The sequence below is a fragment of the Anas platyrhynchos genome, chromosome 2 (genome assembly GCF_047663525.1).
Source record: "Anas platyrhynchos isolate ZD024472 breed Pekin duck chromosome 2, IASCAAS_PekinDuck_T2T, whole genome shotgun sequence".
Lineage (NCBI taxonomy): Eukaryota > Metazoa > Chordata > Aves > Anseriformes > Anatidae > Anas > Anas platyrhynchos.
In genome coordinates this window covers 138198842-138218931 of record NC_092588.1, presented here as the reverse complement: position 1 = coordinate 138218931, position 20090 = coordinate 138198842, and the positions used below count along the sequence as shown (strand labels likewise).

Here is a 20090-nt window from a genome sequence, read left to right as displayed (position 1 = left end):
TGTCTAAGTCCCATTCCTGTTCTAAGGTAAAAATTGTTTTAGAAGAGTTAAGAGTATTTATTTATTTATTTATTTTCAGAACCAGCCATGTGAAATGCAGAGATGGCATAGAAGCAATAATATTTCATAATTCTGGAGACAATGATAAGGGACTTCGGGTTTTTGAGGTGTTAACTACAAATGAATCTAGGACTCTGGAAATTTTTTTTCTCACCAGAGAGTATACTGAAATAATAATCAGATGTAGGGGCTGCAAACTGATTTTAAGGCTAAAAGTATTTTTTGCATCCAATAGGTGTTAACGTCTGACCTGGGCTTATATTAAAAATCAGTTTAATATTTCAGGGGCTTTCCATGTTTCAGAAAGCCCCTGTGTTGGAGAACCAGCAAATATTAAAAACTTGAGAACTCTTGAGTTTAAAAAGTTTGGGAATTCTTTACAAACATTAACTTTACAAACTGAAGCTCTGTCATAAAATAAGGGGCTAGAAAGGAGCAAGCCCTGTATCAGCAACACAAGGTAACGAGCAGGAACTTCTGGGTTCTGGAGGGTTGCTGTTCTCTTAGCTGTTATGTCAGGATATTAGCTGCAGGAAGATTTGTAGCCTGGCAGGGGAAACTCTGAAATATGTTTCAGTTATATGTCTGCTAATGCTCTTCCACTGCTATTGAAACAGAACATTTCAGGTGGAATCTAGTAAGGGCTGCACCAAAGATTACCTGGAAATTCACGAACAGAATGCTACAGGCAGGCTGGCAGGACGATTCTGTGGAAACTCCTTACCTTCAAATTATACATCTACTGTTGGACACATCCTGTGGGTTAAATTTGTCTCAGACAGCTCAGGCACTGATGTTGGCTTCAGGGCCACATTCTCTCACTGTAAGTAAATTCTATTTAATTGAAAACTATTGTTCTTTTGTAACACTTCCAAATGATTCAAAATAGTGAATGTTTGGCCCAGGAAAGACTATTAGAAAATGTTCATTGATGTCAGCAAGGCTGTGAATTTGCTTAAAAATATGTTATAAAATATCTACTAAACTTCTGTGTATGCAAATGTGTCAAGTATTACATAGTCAGATGAATTAGACATGAAATTCTATCTTTTAAAATTATTATAACAATATTTTTTTGAATTGATCATAAAACCTTTTCAGAAACAACAACAAAAAAAATACATGGATCGAGAAAATAAAATATTCTCTATTTCAGTGACTGTTTTCTAACAGTTTATCACCTGGTTTTCAGATTCTCCCTTCAGCAGTACTGTGAACTACTGTAAAGATAGGAGTAAGAGCTATATGCTACAAAATTAACATCAGCCTGAGTTAACAAGTAGCCTGTTGGAGTTTAAAATATCTGACCACATACCTGTGCTACATGAAAGAAAGCAATCATAGTCAATGTTTATGTTGCCTTTTATTAAGCAATTAACAAATTAAGAAACAGGTATTTCTTTTCCAGCTTTTCATTTTGCTTTTTGAGTACAGCAGTGTCCATCTTCTGGATTGTATCTAGATAACATTAAACAAAGAGCAGAATTGGAAGAAAAGGAAATTATGCCAGTTCATAGATTCAAAGCTACAAGGAACCATTGAAAACATCAGTACAACTTACTGCATGAACAGGCTGCTGAAGCCAGACATCCACAGCAATTCTGACTAAGCCAGCTACACTTCTAACCATCTTCCTTTATGACTTTATGACTTTTACTACTCATTTTCAAAAGGAATTACCATTATGTCAGAGCTCAGTAGAATCAAACCTGTTTTTCACCAGAAAACAAAGGCATTAAAAAAATCCCAGCATTTTCTTATTTAATGCTTTTTGGGAAGAAATGAACATGAGGTAGGCAGGGTGAGGAGGGAATTTAGCTATGCCGTGTTCCCATCTTTCCTAGATGTAGAGCCGTATGGCTCAAATGGATAATTTCCTTCAGATAAGGGCACACTGCATCCCTCACAGCAAGAAAATAATTAGGTGTGTGCTCTAGGACTGAGACAGAAATCTATGCCTCACAGCACTGTCTAGCCCTAAGTAAATTAAATAAGAAGGGCTGAAATGAAAGCTTTCTTCCAGAATAGGCCCCAGTGCTTCTTTTAATTTATGTGAAGAAGAGATTAGATATCTCTTTCTTGTTTTTCAGTGTATGGAAATGACATTGTGGGAAACAGAGGACAAATAGCTTCACCACAGTGGCCGAGAAGCTACCCTCACAATTCTAATTACCAGTGGCGGATAAGTGCCAATGCTTCACAAGTTATCCATGGCCGTATCCTGGAGATGGATATTGAAAATCATCACAGATGTCGTTACGACAAGCTAAAGGTGATTTTATTGTAAGAAATTCTTTAATTCCATTTGGCTTTGATAAAAACAATGAACAAAGACACCTACAAGATGAATTTCCAAGGATCTGGTTGGGACTCATTGGTTTTGCCATGCCCTCTTTTCAGTAATTATTAGGTATAGGAAGGGATAAATACTCTGTGGCTCCCTAACAGTTATTTCCATGCTGTAAGTTTGAAATTTATTAAAAATAATTCCATAATGGACATCTCAATACCTATAAAATAAGGTTATTTTAAAAGCCTGCAAGGAACAATCCTTTTCTTGCACCTCTTTCGATCGCTGGATCAATAATTTGCTGTTGGTTGTAGGTAGTTACCTTTCTTCTTGCTTATTGTTTTTCTATAATATAGACAAGCTTTTTGAGGCTGAAAAACACAGTAAGCATGATGCTAGGCAAAATGGAGCAGTAGAGGTAAAAACTTCTTTCTAAACTTAAGCACAGCTACTTAAATAAGGTTTGTTGTTTTGTGTTTTTGTTGTTGTTTGTTTGTTTTTTAAACCAGTTGACAATAATTATCCTTTGGAACAAGAAAGTTAATACTAGTTTAACATATTTAACACTCATTAACATGTCATTGTTAATCCACTGATATCAAAATTTAATATTAGTTCATAAAGGAAATGTAGTTTTTTCCTTCATCTCATGTCATATTTTAATGGTATCTTCTTTCTTTTCATTCAGCCTGGCTTTTTGTCTGTCCATCTAAAAGCAAAAGTAGTTTCTTACATCAGCTAGACATCCAGTGGATGACTCAAGGATCAGATTTTCGATGTTATGATAATATTTATTTATATTTCCCAGCTTACTCTACTTGGCCTTTTTTTTTTTTACTGGGGGGGAAGAGGAGAAGGACAAAAATAGATCTGAAAGGTAGCAAAAGAGAAACATCTTTTAACTACCAAGAACTTGGCTTATTAATACATAAAATAGAAATACATTATTACATACTTTTAAAAGAATTTAAAATATAAGTATTCCTCATGAGGAAAAAAAAAAAAAAGAAAACAATACCTTTTTATCTGTAGATCATATCACTTTTCCCTCAGCAAGGAACAAGATTGTGCCAGTGGACTTTTTTTGAAATGGGATGCCAGTCACTGGACCCAAAGAGCAACCCTCTTGGGAATGAGCTGAGATTGATGGGTTCTGTCCAGATCCTTCTTCCATGAAAGCTTCATAAATAACACTGTATAATGGAAGGGGAGATTTTGTTCTCTTTTTATAAGAGGGGTTTCCCTCTAACTGGGATTTGCTGAAAGATTGTCAAAATCCTTCTTGCTCATTTACAGGGTGTAATTTTCTCCTTGAAAACTTGCTGGCTATGAAGAGAATGAAAATATGCCTCTGTGAAGAACAACACTTTCACTGTTGTTTTCTCGTTGCAGGTTTATGACGGGCCCACCATCTATTCTCGACCTATTGCAACGTACTGTGGTGCAGATCCTGCTTCTTTTGCATCCTCTGGCAGCTCAATGACAATCCAGTTCCAGTCAGATTCATCTGTGACTGGAAAAGGCTTTCTTCTGGAGTGGTATGCAGTAGATGCTTCTGCTGCTACACATAGCATTGCTAGAGGTGAGTTTTCAGTGTGTTATGTGGTTAAAAATGACATATCCAGTGCTATACTGAGCTTTACTTTAAAAACAAAACAAAATACTCCTCACAAGAGGACGCCCTAGCTCGTAACTGTTTAGCCCTAGGTAAACATTTTATATGCTTTCATGAAAAAGTATTCCTCTTGAAAGACTATTCTTAAATCACTGGTCATTATGATTTGAAACCTTACACTAGACTGCGTCATGTATTCATATATAGAATATGCTCAGTATGATCATGTATCTCTTTGAGAAATAGTTCCTGGAAGGAGAGGGAGTGTGTTTATTATACCATCAGTTTTCTTTGAGCAAGTTCAACAAGAGAAAGTTAATACTATCTGGGACATAGTGCAATGCCTTCTTTCTAAATCTAAAAGCAAATTCATAGGGACAGAGGGACTGACCCCTGGGGCTCTGCAGCAGAGCAGCAATATGTAATGGTCTTATGCTCTAGCAGAGCACTGAACTACTATGTATCCCAGCAAGGAGTCCATCTTGCCTTAAATTTACAGCTGAAACAAAAGCATTTCAGTTTGTAGAGGGTCTAAATTGTTTATATATTACTGGTTGTGTATGCATCCTTCCTTTCTGAAGTACAACCAATGTTAAACTGTGGTAGGACTCTTAGGACATTTAGTAGATACTCCTTATGGTAAAATAGTTTACATCACTACTACACCATGTAGCACAGGAATATATACGGTCCTTATAGGTCTATATTTTCAGGCTGTTTAGTCCTAGTCCAAATCAAAGCAATGCTTGAAGAAATGCCTTCCTGTGACTATCATTGTGCCCTCATTCTGCTTAATGACAGGACTGTCAAATTATACAGGGGAAATGTTTAATTTTATGAGACGATGCTTTCAGTTCTTATTTTCTTGCACATTATAGGTGCATGTGGAGGGGTTGTGACAACTGAAGAAACACCTTCATTCCTCTTCTCACCGGGCTGGCCCATGAATTACAGAAATTTTGCTGACTGTGTGTGGCTTATCAGAGCTCCTGGATCCACTGTGGAGTTTAACGTCCTGTCTCTGGACATAGAATCTCACAGCTCATGTGACTATGACAAACTTATTATCCGAGATGGTGAGAAACCAGTCTTGCCCTACCCCTGTAGCATGACACAGAAGGTCCCTGCATTGTGAAGTCTCTTGTCCATAGAGCTTAAGTAATCCAGACAGCAATAGGAACAGCATCTACACCAGTATTCTTCCTCTGTGTTGAGACATTCTGCTAGTTAAAGCAAAGCTAGTAAAGTCTAGCAAAATACTTGTACATCTATAAAAATATTTCTCAGTCTGTGAGTGTTTAAAAATATTGAAAATTACCTGCCTGAAAGTGTGAGAACCACAGTGAACAAAAGGCAAAGTAAAGTGATTTGATTTTCATATTAACATGTCTTCTTTTGATCTCAGGAGACACTAGTCTTTCTCCAGTGCTTGCTACTCTGTGTGGACAAGAACCTCCTGGGCCAGTAAGATCAACTGGAGAGACAATGTTCATCCACTTCGTGTCAGATGGCAGTATCACTGGTGCTGGGTTTAATGCCTCGTATTACAAAAGTAAGATTTGTTTCTCTTCTCCCCTAGATAAATGTCTGCCTTACTGCTAACAACTGGATAAGGAAAGAAAAAGACTTGTAATGACATTTTTAACATCTGTCTACAATCTATGCCATTAATCACACAGATCAGTTATCCAGGTCTCACAGATATGTATTAAAAATCTCTGATTTTGAAAAGGTAAAATTTGCTATTTGTCCAGCAAAGTTATGCAGTAAAGTGTGATTCAAACAGACTAGTTACCTTTCAGAAGTTAGAAAAAGGTTTTGCAAAAGGTTAGAACAGCTCAGCTGTGGAGTGAAAGAGAGAATTCCCAGCTAAGAAAAGGAAGTAAATGACTCAAAGCATAGACACAAAACAGAGAGAGATAGATGTTGAGAGCTGTGTAAATTCCTGCAGAAATAACAGCAATTTGCAAAGGCACGCCTTCCACACGCACTTAGGGCTGGTAACAGATTCCTGAATGGGCTGAGGAACCAAGGAAGGTGTTACAATAACAATGGGCAGCCAGAAAACCTTTGTATTACTGAAATCTATCTTGACAGTAGGTGACAGTGGTTTAGTCCATGAAGCAATGAACTCAGACATCATAAGCATTTGCTCATGCCATGGGAGGTCTTTGGCACAGAGGCCATGCTTACTTTTCTGTTAAGTCTGAGAACTGATTTTAAGCATCAAGATGTTTGGTGTGTGTCATCTTGCAATCTACTAGCTTGTATTTGGTAGGTCATTCATTGTGTGCATTGCTCCATGGCCTTCAGTTTTCCATGTGCTTTTCTCTGTTACATCTTCCCATTAGGAGGGAGGTGTTTTTTTTTCTGAATGAATAGTTGACGCTAATATTTTCCTCTTTGCTTCAACTCCTTTCTCCCAGGTTGTGGAGGCTATTTGCATGCAGACAGAGGTGTGATCACATCACCCCACTACCCTCAAGACTATTCTCCTAATCTGAATTGTTCCTGGCATGTACTGGTAACCTCTGGATTTGTCATTGCTGTCCATTTTGAACACCCTTTCCAGGTTAAGAGTGAGGATGCTTCCTGTAACCATGGAGATTATGTAGAGGTGAGATTATTGGCTAGGTCTCCAAATCACAGAATGGTTGAGGTTGGAAGGAATGTAGTCTAAGCCCCCTACCAAGCAGGATCACCCAGAGCATATTGCACAGGACTACATCCAGGTGGATTTTGAATATCTCCAGAGAAGGAGACTGCACAGCCTCTCCGGGCAACCTGTTACAAGTGTTCTGTCACCCTCACAGTAAAGAGGTACTTTCTCATATCGAGCTGGAACCTCCTGTGCTTCAGTTTGTGCCAGTTGCCTCTTGTCCTGTCACTGGGCACTACTGAAAAAAGCTTGGCCCCATCGTTTTGACCCCCTCCCTTCAGATATTTATACACATTGATAAGATTCCCTCTCAGTCTTCCCATCTCCAAGCTAAATAGGCCCAGCTCATTCAGTGTCTGCTTGTATGACAGATGCTCCAGTCCTCCAATCATCTTAGTAGCCCTAAATCCTCAAAGGTGTTAAAGCTTCTGAATCTTAGTGATTTTAGTGTCTGTGAGGGAGCCCAGGCTCCTGGGAGGTGGAAATACCAAACTGAAATAACACAAATGATATTATTTCTCTCTGTGTCTTATATTGCTGTGCATTAATTAATTAATCACTAGGTTATTGTTTTCCCCTACGGCTGGGAGCGTTGAGATGGAGTCTACTCAAAGCTTGCATGACCTTAGCATTTTTTCTTTTTCTAGCTGAAGAATGGGTTAGATGCTGCTGCCCCACCTTTGGTGTCTGGAAGAGGGAATGGTCGCTTTTGTGGAAGCAGCCCCCTTTCTACCATGTACACCACAGACAATCAGCTATTTGTGCACTTCATTTCTGACAGCAGGAATGAAGGTCAAGGATTCAAACTGAAATATGAAGCTAAGAGCCTAGGTAAGTCTAGAAAATAAACATGAGTTCTGCAACTCAATAGAAATGACTTGCAATTTGTCCTCTTAAAGGAGGTTCTTGTTATAAATCCCAACAGACAGGGAAACCTTATGGCAGGGAAAGCTTTGATGGGAAAGTAGCATCTGAAATAAAGGAGAGCTGTTCATAATTCATGCAGGAAAGGAAAAGAAGCCTGGAAACAAGAACATTATTTTGGACATACACTACCCAGTGCAAGTGCTAAGTAATGGCAGCAATGATTTAGGCTACTATGTCTAGAAAGGTGATAACATTTCTCAGAAGTTTTTCTCTCAGCTGAGAAAATAACATTCCCTGCCTGAGCTAACATTTTTCAAAAAATGTAAACAAAAAGACTCAGGTCCCATGGGTAAATTGGGAATTTGATGTTTACAGTTATTCCACTGTATTCATGCCACATGCCACTTGGGACACCAGGAGGCCTCCTGCTAAACAGTGTAACTAAACAAAACTAAGGTAACCTGTCAATTTACTCACATTTTAAAGCGCCTGTTTTCCTGTTTTCTGCCTACTTTTCCCTGCTGCCACAAAGAATCATTGTTAGTATTTCTGTCTGGTATTCATAAAGGAAATAGGTGAAGCTGTATAATGCTGTTTCTACCACTTCAGTTTAGAAAGCTTGACTAAAATCCTGTGTTTACCAGCATTGCTAGAACATTTATTTATATATATATATACATATTTTTTTTTTGTTTGTGACAGGAAGCTGTCAAAATAGAATAAAGGACCTGAACTAATCTTCACGTTTGCTCTGACTGGCATCTCTCATGCATTCATTATTGTCTCAAACAGGCATTTCAAACATTTCAACTTCTGGAAAGCAGAAGTAGGGAAAGAATCACAGAAGCATTGATGAGTCTGATCTGTTGGCTTTCTAGCTTTAAGAATTGGGATAGGAATAAGGCAGAAAACATATTTCCTGCTTGGCTTTGAAGCAATCCAAGGAAGACCTGATAGCAGTTTAATTCAGGGACCAGAACATGTGGAAGTGAGGAAGGCTAGGTAAATTATTTCCCACAGTAAGTAATAAAAAAAAATGTTTTTGATGTAGCTATATGACACTGGAAGGAAACCGTGTTGGAATATTGTGATGACTCATATTTTTGATGCCTCACCCACTTCCTTAACATGTTTTTTATTGGCGATCTTTTCTTTCCCAGATTGTGGAGGGAATATTTATATCAATGATTTCAACCCCAGTGGATATACAACCTCCCCCAACTATCCGGACAGTTATCCCCCTCATGTTGACTGTGTCTGGACCATAACTGCTCCTAATGGACATGCAGTAGAGCTGCAATTTGAAGATCAGTTTTACATTGAACCTTCACAAAAGTATATATCCACATTATTTTGCCTGTGTTTCTCCAGAGACTTCATTCTGATTTTTCTTTCTGTTGCTTTCTCTAATTCCTCTCAGAGCACACTTCCAGATTTACAGTCAAAAGGGATAAGGAAATTTATAGAATAGATCACTGAAGCTATCAAGTCACTGGTATACATTCCCAGAACTTTGCAGCACATGGTAGAGATAAATGTAACAGACAGAGAGGAAGCATCCATTGTTGAAAGGTGTTTTCTGTAAACATCTGTGCACTCTAGTCCTTTCATATTCATATTTTCATTGTGACTACTGACTAGTTTTAAGTCCAATGGATTACCACGATAAATATTTGCCTCCCTCCTCCATTGCCTGTCTGCTGAGTTGCAATGGATCTGCATGTTTTGCACATTCACCCCAACTCCTCTCCACAAAGCATAAAACAAGACCTAGTTTTCAGTTGATGTAATTTCACTGAAGCCATGTTCAGAAAAAAATGGAACTGGAGAGAGAATCCTAAGGGTGTCCTTCCTCTCTGACATCCATCAATGTCCTGTGCAGGCTGTTACAACATTCTGAAGGCAAAGCTGTTGGTTAAGATGTTTTGAACCTTTCTATGTCCACCTAAGTAGGCCCTTGTATTTGAATTTTTATTCCTTTCTTATATCTGTTTCTCAATTCATCCGTCATCAAACAGATTTAATAGGGAATAGCTGCTGAATCTGAATTCTACCAAAAAACTCATGTTAACGATAGCCACAACTACTTTGCTAGGGCTGTTCATACTCCTCCAAAGGACAAGTTTCTGTCAGATCTAATCTGATCATAGACTGGGCTTTGGACGAATCTCTGTCAATGTTTCTAACAGAATCACAGAATCACAGAATTTCTAGGTTGGAAGAGACCTCAAGATCATCAAGTCCAACCTCTGACCTAACGCTACCACTTTTATTCACTGAAATATTAGAAGGCTATCATTGATCATGAACTCGTTGATTCTGTCCTGGTGACACTGCATGGAAACTGACTGATCTAATTCACTACAGCTTCATGGCTTTGTACCCTCATGGAATTAATTTAAAACAACTACTGCTATACATTGAACAGAAAATTCTCTCCTCTTCTAGTTGTACTTCAAGTTACCTAGAGGTACGTGATGGTGCTGACTCCAATGCTCCTGTTCTTGCCAAGCTTTGTGGAAGATTGACCCCGGGTTCACAGAGATCCTCAGGAGCTGTCATGTACCTGAGGTTCAGGTCTGACGACAGTGTCACACATGTGGGATTCAATGCTAAATACTCGATCGGTAATGCTTGCATTTATCCATTTCTCTCATTTTAGAAAAGACTTTGGTCTCAAATACCAGGTTTTTGAAATGGGGCTTCAAACATGTATAAGAGGTGGACTGACCACCCCTTGCCTCTTTCAATTAGCATTAGTGCTAATGTATCAGAATCATCATATGGGTTAAAAGCAACATGTTCTATATCTAGCAGAGATGGAAATTATGGGAATAGGAAACTGATCATATCTGTAGAAATGGAAACAAAGACTGGGTAATCTCTTGTCAAAGACAGTTATCAGAGGGGCAATAGCAAAAAGGGCAAGGCAAGTAAAGTCATGTAACATGATTTAACTTCTAATATGCAAAATTAGCATCACTTTCATGAGCAGGAACCTGAAGGTGAACGCAAAAATTAGCACAGAGTTAGCAGAAGAATGACTCAGGAACATCTGTATGCAAATATAAATCAATGTATAATAACAATGGTGCTAGACAAACAGGGGCAGCACAAAAATGAAGTGGAAAAGGAACGAGTAGTGAAAATTGTTATGTGTAAGATGGGAGAAGAAATATTTTAAAATTATTTGGTCTCAAGCTGCAAAAACAAAATTAGAAAACACCAGTAAAGATCTAAAATCAAATAAAAAAATAGTATTTTAACAGATTCAGAAAGAGGGTACATTTTAGGTTTTGGTAATAATAATCTCTGCTGGTCTTTGAAGGTTATGTTAGTGTCACTTGCATAGAAAAGTCTAGGACAGTTAATTTCTCAAAGGCAAAAAAGTAGACTGTGCTTTACGCAGGATTTTGCTGATTTGGTTAATTTCAAACCCTAAGGCCAATATAGTGTCCTATGATATTTCTGAACCTGAAAACTGAAGTGACTTGCAAGAAAATGTTGTTAGTATACTAAGCTGCAATTTATAATGTATTTATGTATCCATAAAAAGATTTAAACTATCATTTCAGCTGCATGCCAAAATCACTAATCACTCAAAGCAGACAGTACATACACTATTGTTATTGTCATGAAAAGATTGTATCTACCAGACACACAGAATATACTGTAAAATCCAATATATTCCATGAGGGAATATTTGTCGGGAGCTGTAGTATTGTGCGTTTGTATCTGCAGATACCACAGATAAATGAGTCATCAGAGAGAAAATTAAATATTAAATAGTTGTTTCCTGAATTGTGCAATGGTTCCTTATGAGAAGGCCTCACAAGGAGTGGTATACACTGACCATTAGATATTCTTTTAGTCTTTTTCTGAGGGGTGTTTTTCTGATAAATATTCACATGGGTAGAGATAAAATATAAGCCTTGAAATCTGTGAGTTTATTCAAATTAATGAGAGACAGGACAGAGAGGAAGGGATGCTTGCTATGGAAGGGTGCATATGACAAAATAAATAAGTAAATAATTAAATTGAGGACTGGATGAATTAAAAGGAAAGTGTGGAATATTTTTGGTCAGAAAGCAATTCCCAATATATAACTGCAGTTATAGAATGAGTTGCTTGTGCCTTAGCTTTAAGTCTTGAGTGTTCTTCTACAAACAAATCGTCTTTCTGAAGTCATTCAAGCAACCAAGCAATGTTCTTGCTTTTGCAGCTCCCTGTGGTGGTACAGTGACGGGACAAACTGGCATCATTCAAAGTGTGGGGTATCCTGACCTTCATTATCAAGACAACCTGCTGTGTGAATGGTTTCTGCAAGGGCCCAGGGGCCACTATCTTACCATCACACTGGAAGACCTAGATATTCAAAATTCCTCTCAGTGCGCAAATGACTTTGTGGAGATCCGAGAATATAGTGCTTCTGGTCTGAGAATTGTTCCTGTGTTTGTCATCCCTTCCCTAATAATGCTAAGAAACCTCAGCAAAGGTTCCTGAAAGCATTCCCCATTGTGCAAAAAGTGTCCCTTTCAAATGTACAGAGTTTGCTCCCCTTTGCCTTGCTTGTGGAAAAAAAGGCAAACAAAACCCTTTTATTTTCCAGCAATGGCTTGATTTTGCTAGTTTACTCAAGCCTGTCTGGTTAAACTGGAAAGTGATTAGAATCATAGAATCATTAAGGTTGGAAAAGAGCTCCAAGATCATATGGTCCAACCATCCCCCTATTACCAATAACACCCACTAAACCATGTCCCTAAGCACCATGTCCAACCGTTCCTTAGACACTAGTATTGATCCTTCAATGTAAATGGAAACAGAAATAATATCTTTGATATCAATTTGTCTTTTTGTATTTGATTTTTGCAGGGAATTTGCTGGGCAGGTACTGCGGTAATACTCGCCCTGATGCTATGGATACCTCTGACAGTTTTGCTTATGTCAAGTTTGTTACTGATGGATCAGTAAATGCCCGAGGATTCAGACTGCGCTTTGATTCCAGTGCTGAAGGTTGGATTTGTAATGTTACAGTTTAATTTTGGGAAGGAAACACACCACACACCATAACTGAACTTGTACAGCATACATTGTAGATCACTTATTGTTGGAGCAGTGTATATTTGCTCTTCAAATTTAACTCTAGGTAAGGTATGAACAGAGCTCTCTGATCACTGCTTAGCAAAAACTTTGCGAGACAAGCTATCTCTGTAATGGATGTTGCCTTGAATGGTAAGTTTCAAACAGCAAAGCACACTCTTCTGCACTTTTTCTCCACAGCAGTAACTCCAGGGATCCTTTATGTTATTTCGTTCCTCCAAGGCTAGTGGTATTCTAAGATTTCCCTGAAACAAATAGTTTGGACTTAATGCTTTGGGTTGTTTTCTCATTTTAACAGGAATAATTTCTTTATTCTCAAAACGAATGAGTTTGGAAAAGGAGGGAGGAAAAGGAGTTGATCATGTAAAAACTCCATTTCTGACAGAGAGTTCTCTTCCATAACAAATATGTCACCACAAATCATCTCTAGACTTGCAGAAGCACACTCAGATAATGCAGTTTAGCATACCAGATTGTTTTCCCCAGAGAGTTTGCCTTTCTAAGAAAAAGGTCTTTCCAGGCTTAACATCAGTGATGATGATAGGATAAAAATAATCAAAAAACTGCAGAGACATTAAAGTTGGAAGGGACCCCTGGAGAGTGCAACCATCCTGCTCACGCAGGGCCAGATAGAGGACGTTGCCTAGGACTGTGGACAGTTGAGTTTTGAATGTCTCCAGGGACGGACATTCCAAAATCTCTTTGGACAACCTATTCTAGTGTTACCCAACCCTCACAGTGTCCATTGCCTTTTGTCCTAAACACAACAACTTCACCAGGACTAAGGATAAAGTTCTATTCATGTTTCTCACTTCTCTTATATATATTCTTGGGTGTCCTTGCAATGCTTGGCCTGGCAAAATCTAGCTACTTTAAAAAAATTATTTGCAGTAGTGATCTTGAAAAATCTTCTGCAGTCCCTTTTTAACTCTTTCCAGCTCATTTAAAAGCTCAGCTGAAAGTTTTCTTATCCTTCATCTTTGCTTCTGCAATAAAATAACAGAGGGGGAAACAATCTCCAAAGGATTTCACTCTCAGGACCCTGTTATGCAACCACAGAAGAGAAACTGTATTAGCAAAAATGAAATACAGGTGGATACACAGATTAGATGATTATGTAGGGCTTTGTGAGTGTGAGGAAAGGGACTAACTCTCCCACTGCACTCCATTAAACTATCTCTGTATTTAAGAAGAAACAAAGAATAAATTGGTAAGCTTACACCATTAATATCAGAAGGAAAATGCACTATATACCCAAGATCTTCAACTTTCTTTCATCAGAGTGAAATTTGATATTTATAACAAATACGGAAAAAATACAAAATAACTGTACTGAAAAAGTGTTTCTTTAAGTCCTTGATGGCTTTTTCTCTACCTCTGTTAACCAGCAGTGGAAAAATCCATCCTTCCATTATTACTCACTTTAAGGCCCTGCCCAGTCATCTTGAAGGCAGAAATGTCTCAATCCTGCCACAGAGAGAGGCTTGTATTGCTTGACATCAAAGCCTGTGGGTCACTCAGGCTTCTGAAATCTGGCATAAACCCTTCAGAGAAAGGCGTGTTAATAATTGGATCTGCTATGGCCTATTATCATTCAACTTTTGTGGCTGAATGGTAAAGACTGACAGGAGCTCAGCTGATTAGAAAAACATATGGACAGGACAGGCATATCAAATCAAGCTCTCAGTATCACTTTTTCTTGCATTATTAATGATTTTTGGTTTTTTTGTTTGTTTGTTTTTTGGTGGTGGTGATGGTGGTGGTGGGTTTTTTTCTTCATTTTTTTTCCTTTTAACTCTTTAAGCAATGCCTTACTCTGAGAAGTGTCCTAACATTTGGGTATTTCAGCATGTGGTGGGGATTTTACTGCCCCTGTTGGAACATTTACTTCCCCCAACTATCCCAACCTATACCCGCATAATCGAGTGTGCGAATGGAGGATCACAGTGGAAGAAGGACGACGTGTCACCCTAACCATTAATGATATGAGGACTGAAGAACACTGGAGGTGCTCATCAGATTATATGGCTGTGAGTATTGTGTCTGAAGGCAGAAAATGGTCTTCATAATCACTTTACGGAGTATTAATGGACATAATATAGCTGAAAGGTAATTTATCTATTTTAAAACAAATCCTAATTTCATCCAGGGAAGCAGATAAAAAAGGGAAAGTTAGTTCTGCAGGGTGTCTAGACTCTTCTGTTTGTTTTAAAGTATGGACATTCTGGAATTCATGGGCCAGTCAGAGGGGAGGACTTGAAGGAACAGGCTTCAACTTCATTAATTTAACAGTGTGTAGATGCACCTCTGGCTATTCCAGTCACTTGTGGACATCCAGATATGTCCACTGTGGGATCTGCAAGTTTCTCATAATACAGCCCTAACTTGCTCACATTCCTCTCTGTCAGCCTTTAGCATCCAGGTCTCATGAATGCTTTTGTCCTCCCATATCCATACAACGTGTGTGTGTATATATATATATGTATATATATATATATATATACACCCTCATATATATATATATATATATGAGTATGTAGTATGTGTGTGTGTGTGTATATATATATATATGTATATATATATATATATATATATATATATATATATATATATATAAGGACCTTTTCCAGTTCCAGGTCTCTTTTGACTTTGAAGGTTGTTATTGCTGTTGTTACCTACTGTTTTTAATTAAAAAAGAAATAGCAAAAAAAAAAAAAAAAAAAAAAAAAGAAAGGAAAAAAAGAAGAAAAAAAAAAAGGTTGGGGTGAAGGGGAGCCAAAGTTTGCAACAAATGGCTAATAATGTTTTGGACCTTTTATATCCTGGAAAAAAAGATAGGGAAATTCCAGGAAATTCTACCTATTTATCACCCTCAATCTTCAAAAATATATATTTTAGTTATTTTAGCATAGCTATTTTTGATTTCTATTTAATGCAAAAAGAATTTCAAGTCTGACACACTGAACAGGGCCTGGTCAGATGTATAAATGCCTCAGAAATATGATTTGTCTATGAAAACTGCAGGAATGGGAGGCAGTACTATGAAGTGTGGTGCTCTGAAGACTAAGGCAGAAGTCATAATGAGTCTATCTCCTCCCTAGCTCTTTTCCCCCAGCAAGGCAGAGTTCCTAAATATTATCTGTATCCTGGGTCCTAGCATCATATGTTGTTTATTTTCCCAAGTTAGTAGTGCTGTAATTAGCTTTAGCATGATCAGAAGCTAGCTCATGTACAAATGTGAGGGGGTGAAGTAGCTCTCCATTGTGATTTGCAGGTGATCATGCCCTTGTTTTCCTCTACAGATGCTTTTAGATAGACCACAGGGAGCTGTTTTATTAATCATTTAATGAAGTAATGATCTCTTAAAGAAAGATCTGTCCTGACAGCCTTTTTTTTATTTGTGCCTTGAGCTCTCTAATTTTTTCCAAATCTCAGTAAAAAATATCCTTTGTGCTTTGGTTGCTGAGATTGTAGTAGAAAGATGGAAATTAACTCCTAGGCTAAAGGCTGTGTAAATGAAACTGTGCAAATCACATAATTACATCTGGATCATCAAAAAGTGAAATGTTTGAATTAATAAAAAATGCCCACGAGCACTGAATATTTTGGAGGAAATTTTTTGGTAAGGATGATATTTGTTTTAAAAGGAATACAAAGATGATTGTTTGAAATTGAATTAATATGATTATTCACTTGCACTGTTAAGTGATTGAAGCTCTAATTATTGAGGCAAAATACCGTATTCTTTCCCAATCAAACTGTTTCAATTTTTGGATGAAAAAGAGAGAGAGACTGAGTATATTTGTGTTTTGCCAAAATAAGGAATGTGTTTGTGAAGTTTTACTTCAAACCCCCATCTACTCAAGTCTATGGAAGTTTGTTTCAAGGTTTTGAGTAGATCTGGGAACTAACCTGCTGTGAGAGATGTTAATGAACCTTGTATTAAAAGGGTGAAGCAGTGTTAACATGATACAGTAGATGTTCATAAGAATGTATTTTGTTCTCAGAAGAGTTATTTTAACCCAACAGGTTTACAATGGCCTCAGACAAAACTCTCCCCGGCTGGTGAAGCTGTGTGGTGAGGTAAATCCAGGCACGGAGGTGAAATCCTCTGGAAACACTATGAAAGTCATTTTGGTGACAGATATGTCTCATGCAACCAGAGGATTCAGTGTCTCATACACATCTAGTGAAGATGCAGGTAGTATATATGTTTGAATTAAATTAATTAAATGATTAATCTTTTAGTCATTTCAGAGCTAAAGTATTGGTGCATATCAAAAAAATGACCTAGGCAGCTAACAGATCTCTGATATCTTTTTCTCTCTGTTATGTTGCTGGATAGGAGTATGTCACATCTTTAATTAGGTGAAAAGACTTGAAAAAATAGGAAATCTCTTGGAGTTAGGGACGTCAAATGCAAAGAACAACCGCTGTTATGGATCACAGTCCTTACTTTTACTACTGATTTATTGTTTTGTACTTAATCTTTAGTAAGAGATGGACAGAAGTGGGTTTATTCCATCAGGAGATCCAACAGGCATAGTGCCATAGACAACTTGAATAATTCAAGTGTTTCCTTATTACTCAGGGGGATAAATAATTTACTGTAGCTTGTGAAAGATTGCTGCTAACCTACTTTTGCAAGCTCATCCACCAGGGAGGATATAGTTGACAGAGCCCTACTACTACAGTCTTGAGTCTTTCAAACTTGGTTTGTTCCCTCCACATGCATCCTACTGTAGCATGAGTGTACTACACTTGAGGGTATTTTCCAGAAAAATCTTCTTTCGAGTTTAGAATTAGGTAATGGGTATCTAATTGGAGCTGTGATGGGATTTTTTCAGAAAGTTAAATAATACTTGTTGCATTGATGGTGCTGTTGAAATATTTTGGTACTATGAACAATCTTTATTTCTTCATTTTATATGTGTCTTTAAAGCCTTGCCAATAATTTCCAGGATGCTAGGCAAGAATTCTCTTGAATACAGCAGTAAATTATAAAAAGGAAGAAGGTAGAACAATTTCTGATCTAATCAGTACATGTCCTTGCTGATATGAGCATATCAAAATGAACAAGGACAGAGGTTCCATTTGTACAAGAATCGTTACTATTTTAAAATAAATTATATTGTTTCTGCAGTGTGTGGTGGAACTCTGATGGGACATACAGGTGGGAATTTCTCTACTCCTGGTTATGATGGTGTCAAGAATTACACAAGCAAACTGAACTGTGAATGGACCATTGAAAACCCCTCCCATCACAATTCATCCATATATATCTCTTTTGAGGATTTCCACTTGGAACATCACCAGGACTGCCAGTATGACTATATAGAGTTACGAATAGGTTTGTATGCTCAGCAGCATAACGGATTAAGCTTATCAAGATTCTGGTTGTGCAACTGTGTTTGTTCATATATATTTATTTATAAATATATTTATATTTGTAAACATTATTTGATTATAAATATTTCTATTCATATGTATTTGCAGAGGCTGATTGTTGTAGGATCTGTCCATTTGAAAGGGTGTCCATGTTCTTATGCATGCCTTCCATGTTGCCTCCTTGTCCAGGGGTTGGATTTTACTGACATTGCAATCAGTGCACAGATCTGGTCACTCTTTCAGGGGAGAAAATGCAATAGTGGCACATAAATCTTTGGGGTATTAATTATTCCGTGGGGATTGCAATACATACCTGACTCTCTCTTTACAAGGGACAATATGAATTTCACCTCAAATCCCTTGAAAGAATGTAGTCAGGCAGAAGTCATAACAACAATTTATTTCATTTACAGCCCATTCTCTCCCTGCTCCTAAGATATCTCCAGGGATAGCAGGAGTGAGTTAAAGAATGCTTTAATTATTCATACGTTCTGCATTCCCCACTTTTGTACTGTATAAGGTGTTTTTCCACAAACAAGTTCCTATTTCCTTTGATACTGGATCACTAAATACAGAATGAAGCATTTCAAAGTAAGAGCAATCACAGGACTGATGTACCAGTAATATTTCTGCATGTCCGAGAATCTTTAGCTATCTGCAATAACAAGCAACTGGAAATGTCATATGAAAATTGCTCAGCTAATGCCAAGTGTAGTATGAAAGCTCCAGCTGTCTTCTTCACTAAAAGGATGAATCAGAAAGTCCCAGTGAGAGCAGGTTCTAATTTACCAGGAAATTGCTTCTGAAAGGTGGGGGTTTGAGAGCAAGACTCTGTTACATACTCATATACATTCATTAGAATGTGAGCACTTGGTTGCACCGCATTGGTTTGTCATTTGCAGAGCCATAGCATGCATTGCTGCATAGCCTAACAGTTCCCTCCCAGATATGCACCGGAACTATGAAATAATCAAAAGAAAACTCAGAAGAACTTTTGATAAAATATATCTGATTATTTACTCACCTGTTCCAACTACCCTCACTTTATTGTGAACCATAGGCCTTCAGGCAATATAATCAAAAGAAAGAAGAAAAAAGGCAGTCTTATTTTGCTCTGCGGTTTTGTCTTCTAAATAGTAATGCACATTTTGGCCATACTAATGGGACTGCAGTTTCCTAAGAGCAGCCTCATGTCATAGGCAGAATGCCCTAATACTGCTCTGTATGATGACAAGTAACTTGCAGTAAGCAATGAGATACAGGTGGTGCAGAATATCAGTAAACTCAGATAGGTGCTGTTTGAGACTCCCAACACAGCAGATGTGAATTTGGGGAAAGATCCAACTAAGCAGGAAGCTACCTGGGAAACCTATATGAAGCTGAGATGTGTGAAATTCTTCTGAATTACTGAATTACCTCTACAACACATTTAATTGTACTGTATAGGGGTGGGAGGGAAGGACAGAATTGACTTTATGTATTCACTGAGAAATATTTAAACCAAAAAGAGAAAACAAATATTTAAAATTTCTTAGGGTAAAGCTTTATGTGAAGTTAGGTTATCATCCATATGTAGTTTGCACATGCTACTACAGCTGAACATATTGCCACAGCTGAATATGCACCTGACTGTTGGGTTCAAGAGAGAGTACTTGTCTTTTGCAGAAGACTTTTGATTTTGTCTTTCAGACCATTCCTTTCAGTTTGAAACAAATCCTGTGGCACACTGGGTCTTCTATTTACACTTTCTCTTTATCAATAGTCTACATCTGTGGCCAACTAGCTATTTGTGAAAGCAGTAGTTGGTGGCGACACTTTGACACTGTACAAACTGAATAACCTTGGTCACACAAGTAATGTAGACAGTCACTTCCCAAAAGTGATTGAAGTGCAAAAGAGAAAAAGTACACTTCATCTCTTAATGCTCAAAGTAGTTTTTTCCCCAAACCATATTTTACCATGAATGTCTTCTGCTTGTACAGCTCAGTATCATTTTTAGTGCAAGCTAACAAGATAGGTTTCACTACTTCTGTGTGTAATTTTCTTTAATAGGATTCCCTTATATGTCATCCTTTATTTCCGGGGCTCAAGGCATTTCAAATGGTGGGCTG

The 20090-nt window shown here is 37.7% G+C and overlaps 1 protein-coding gene across 2 annotated transcripts in view; it reads left to right on the top strand.

Annotated features, from left to right (window-relative positions):
- Positions 1–20090, top strand: part of CUBN (cubilin) — a 140820-nt gene that overhangs the window by 84089 nt on the left and 36641 nt on the right. For both annotated transcript variants that reach the window (XM_005015103.6, XM_072033674.1), the window contains exons 37-50: positions 678–883; positions 2151–2332; positions 3743–3932; positions 4844–5041; positions 5371–5517; positions 6392–6582; positions 7272–7455; positions 8652–8826; positions 9940–10118; positions 11714–11923; positions 12364–12504; positions 14440–14621; positions 16621–16792; positions 17735–17941. In XM_005015103.6, the coding sequence (XP_005015160.4) occupies positions 678–883; positions 2151–2332; positions 3743–3932; positions 4844–5041; positions 5371–5517; positions 6392–6582; positions 7272–7455; positions 8652–8826; positions 9940–10118; positions 11714–11923; positions 12364–12504; positions 14440–14621; positions 16621–16792; positions 17735–17941 (2564 nt within the window). The remainder of the gene's footprint in view (positions 1–677; positions 884–2150; positions 2333–3742; positions 3933–4843; positions 5042–5370; positions 5518–6391; positions 6583–7271; positions 7456–8651; positions 8827–9939; positions 10119–11713; positions 11924–12363; positions 12505–14439; positions 14622–16620; positions 16793–17734; positions 17942–20090) is intronic.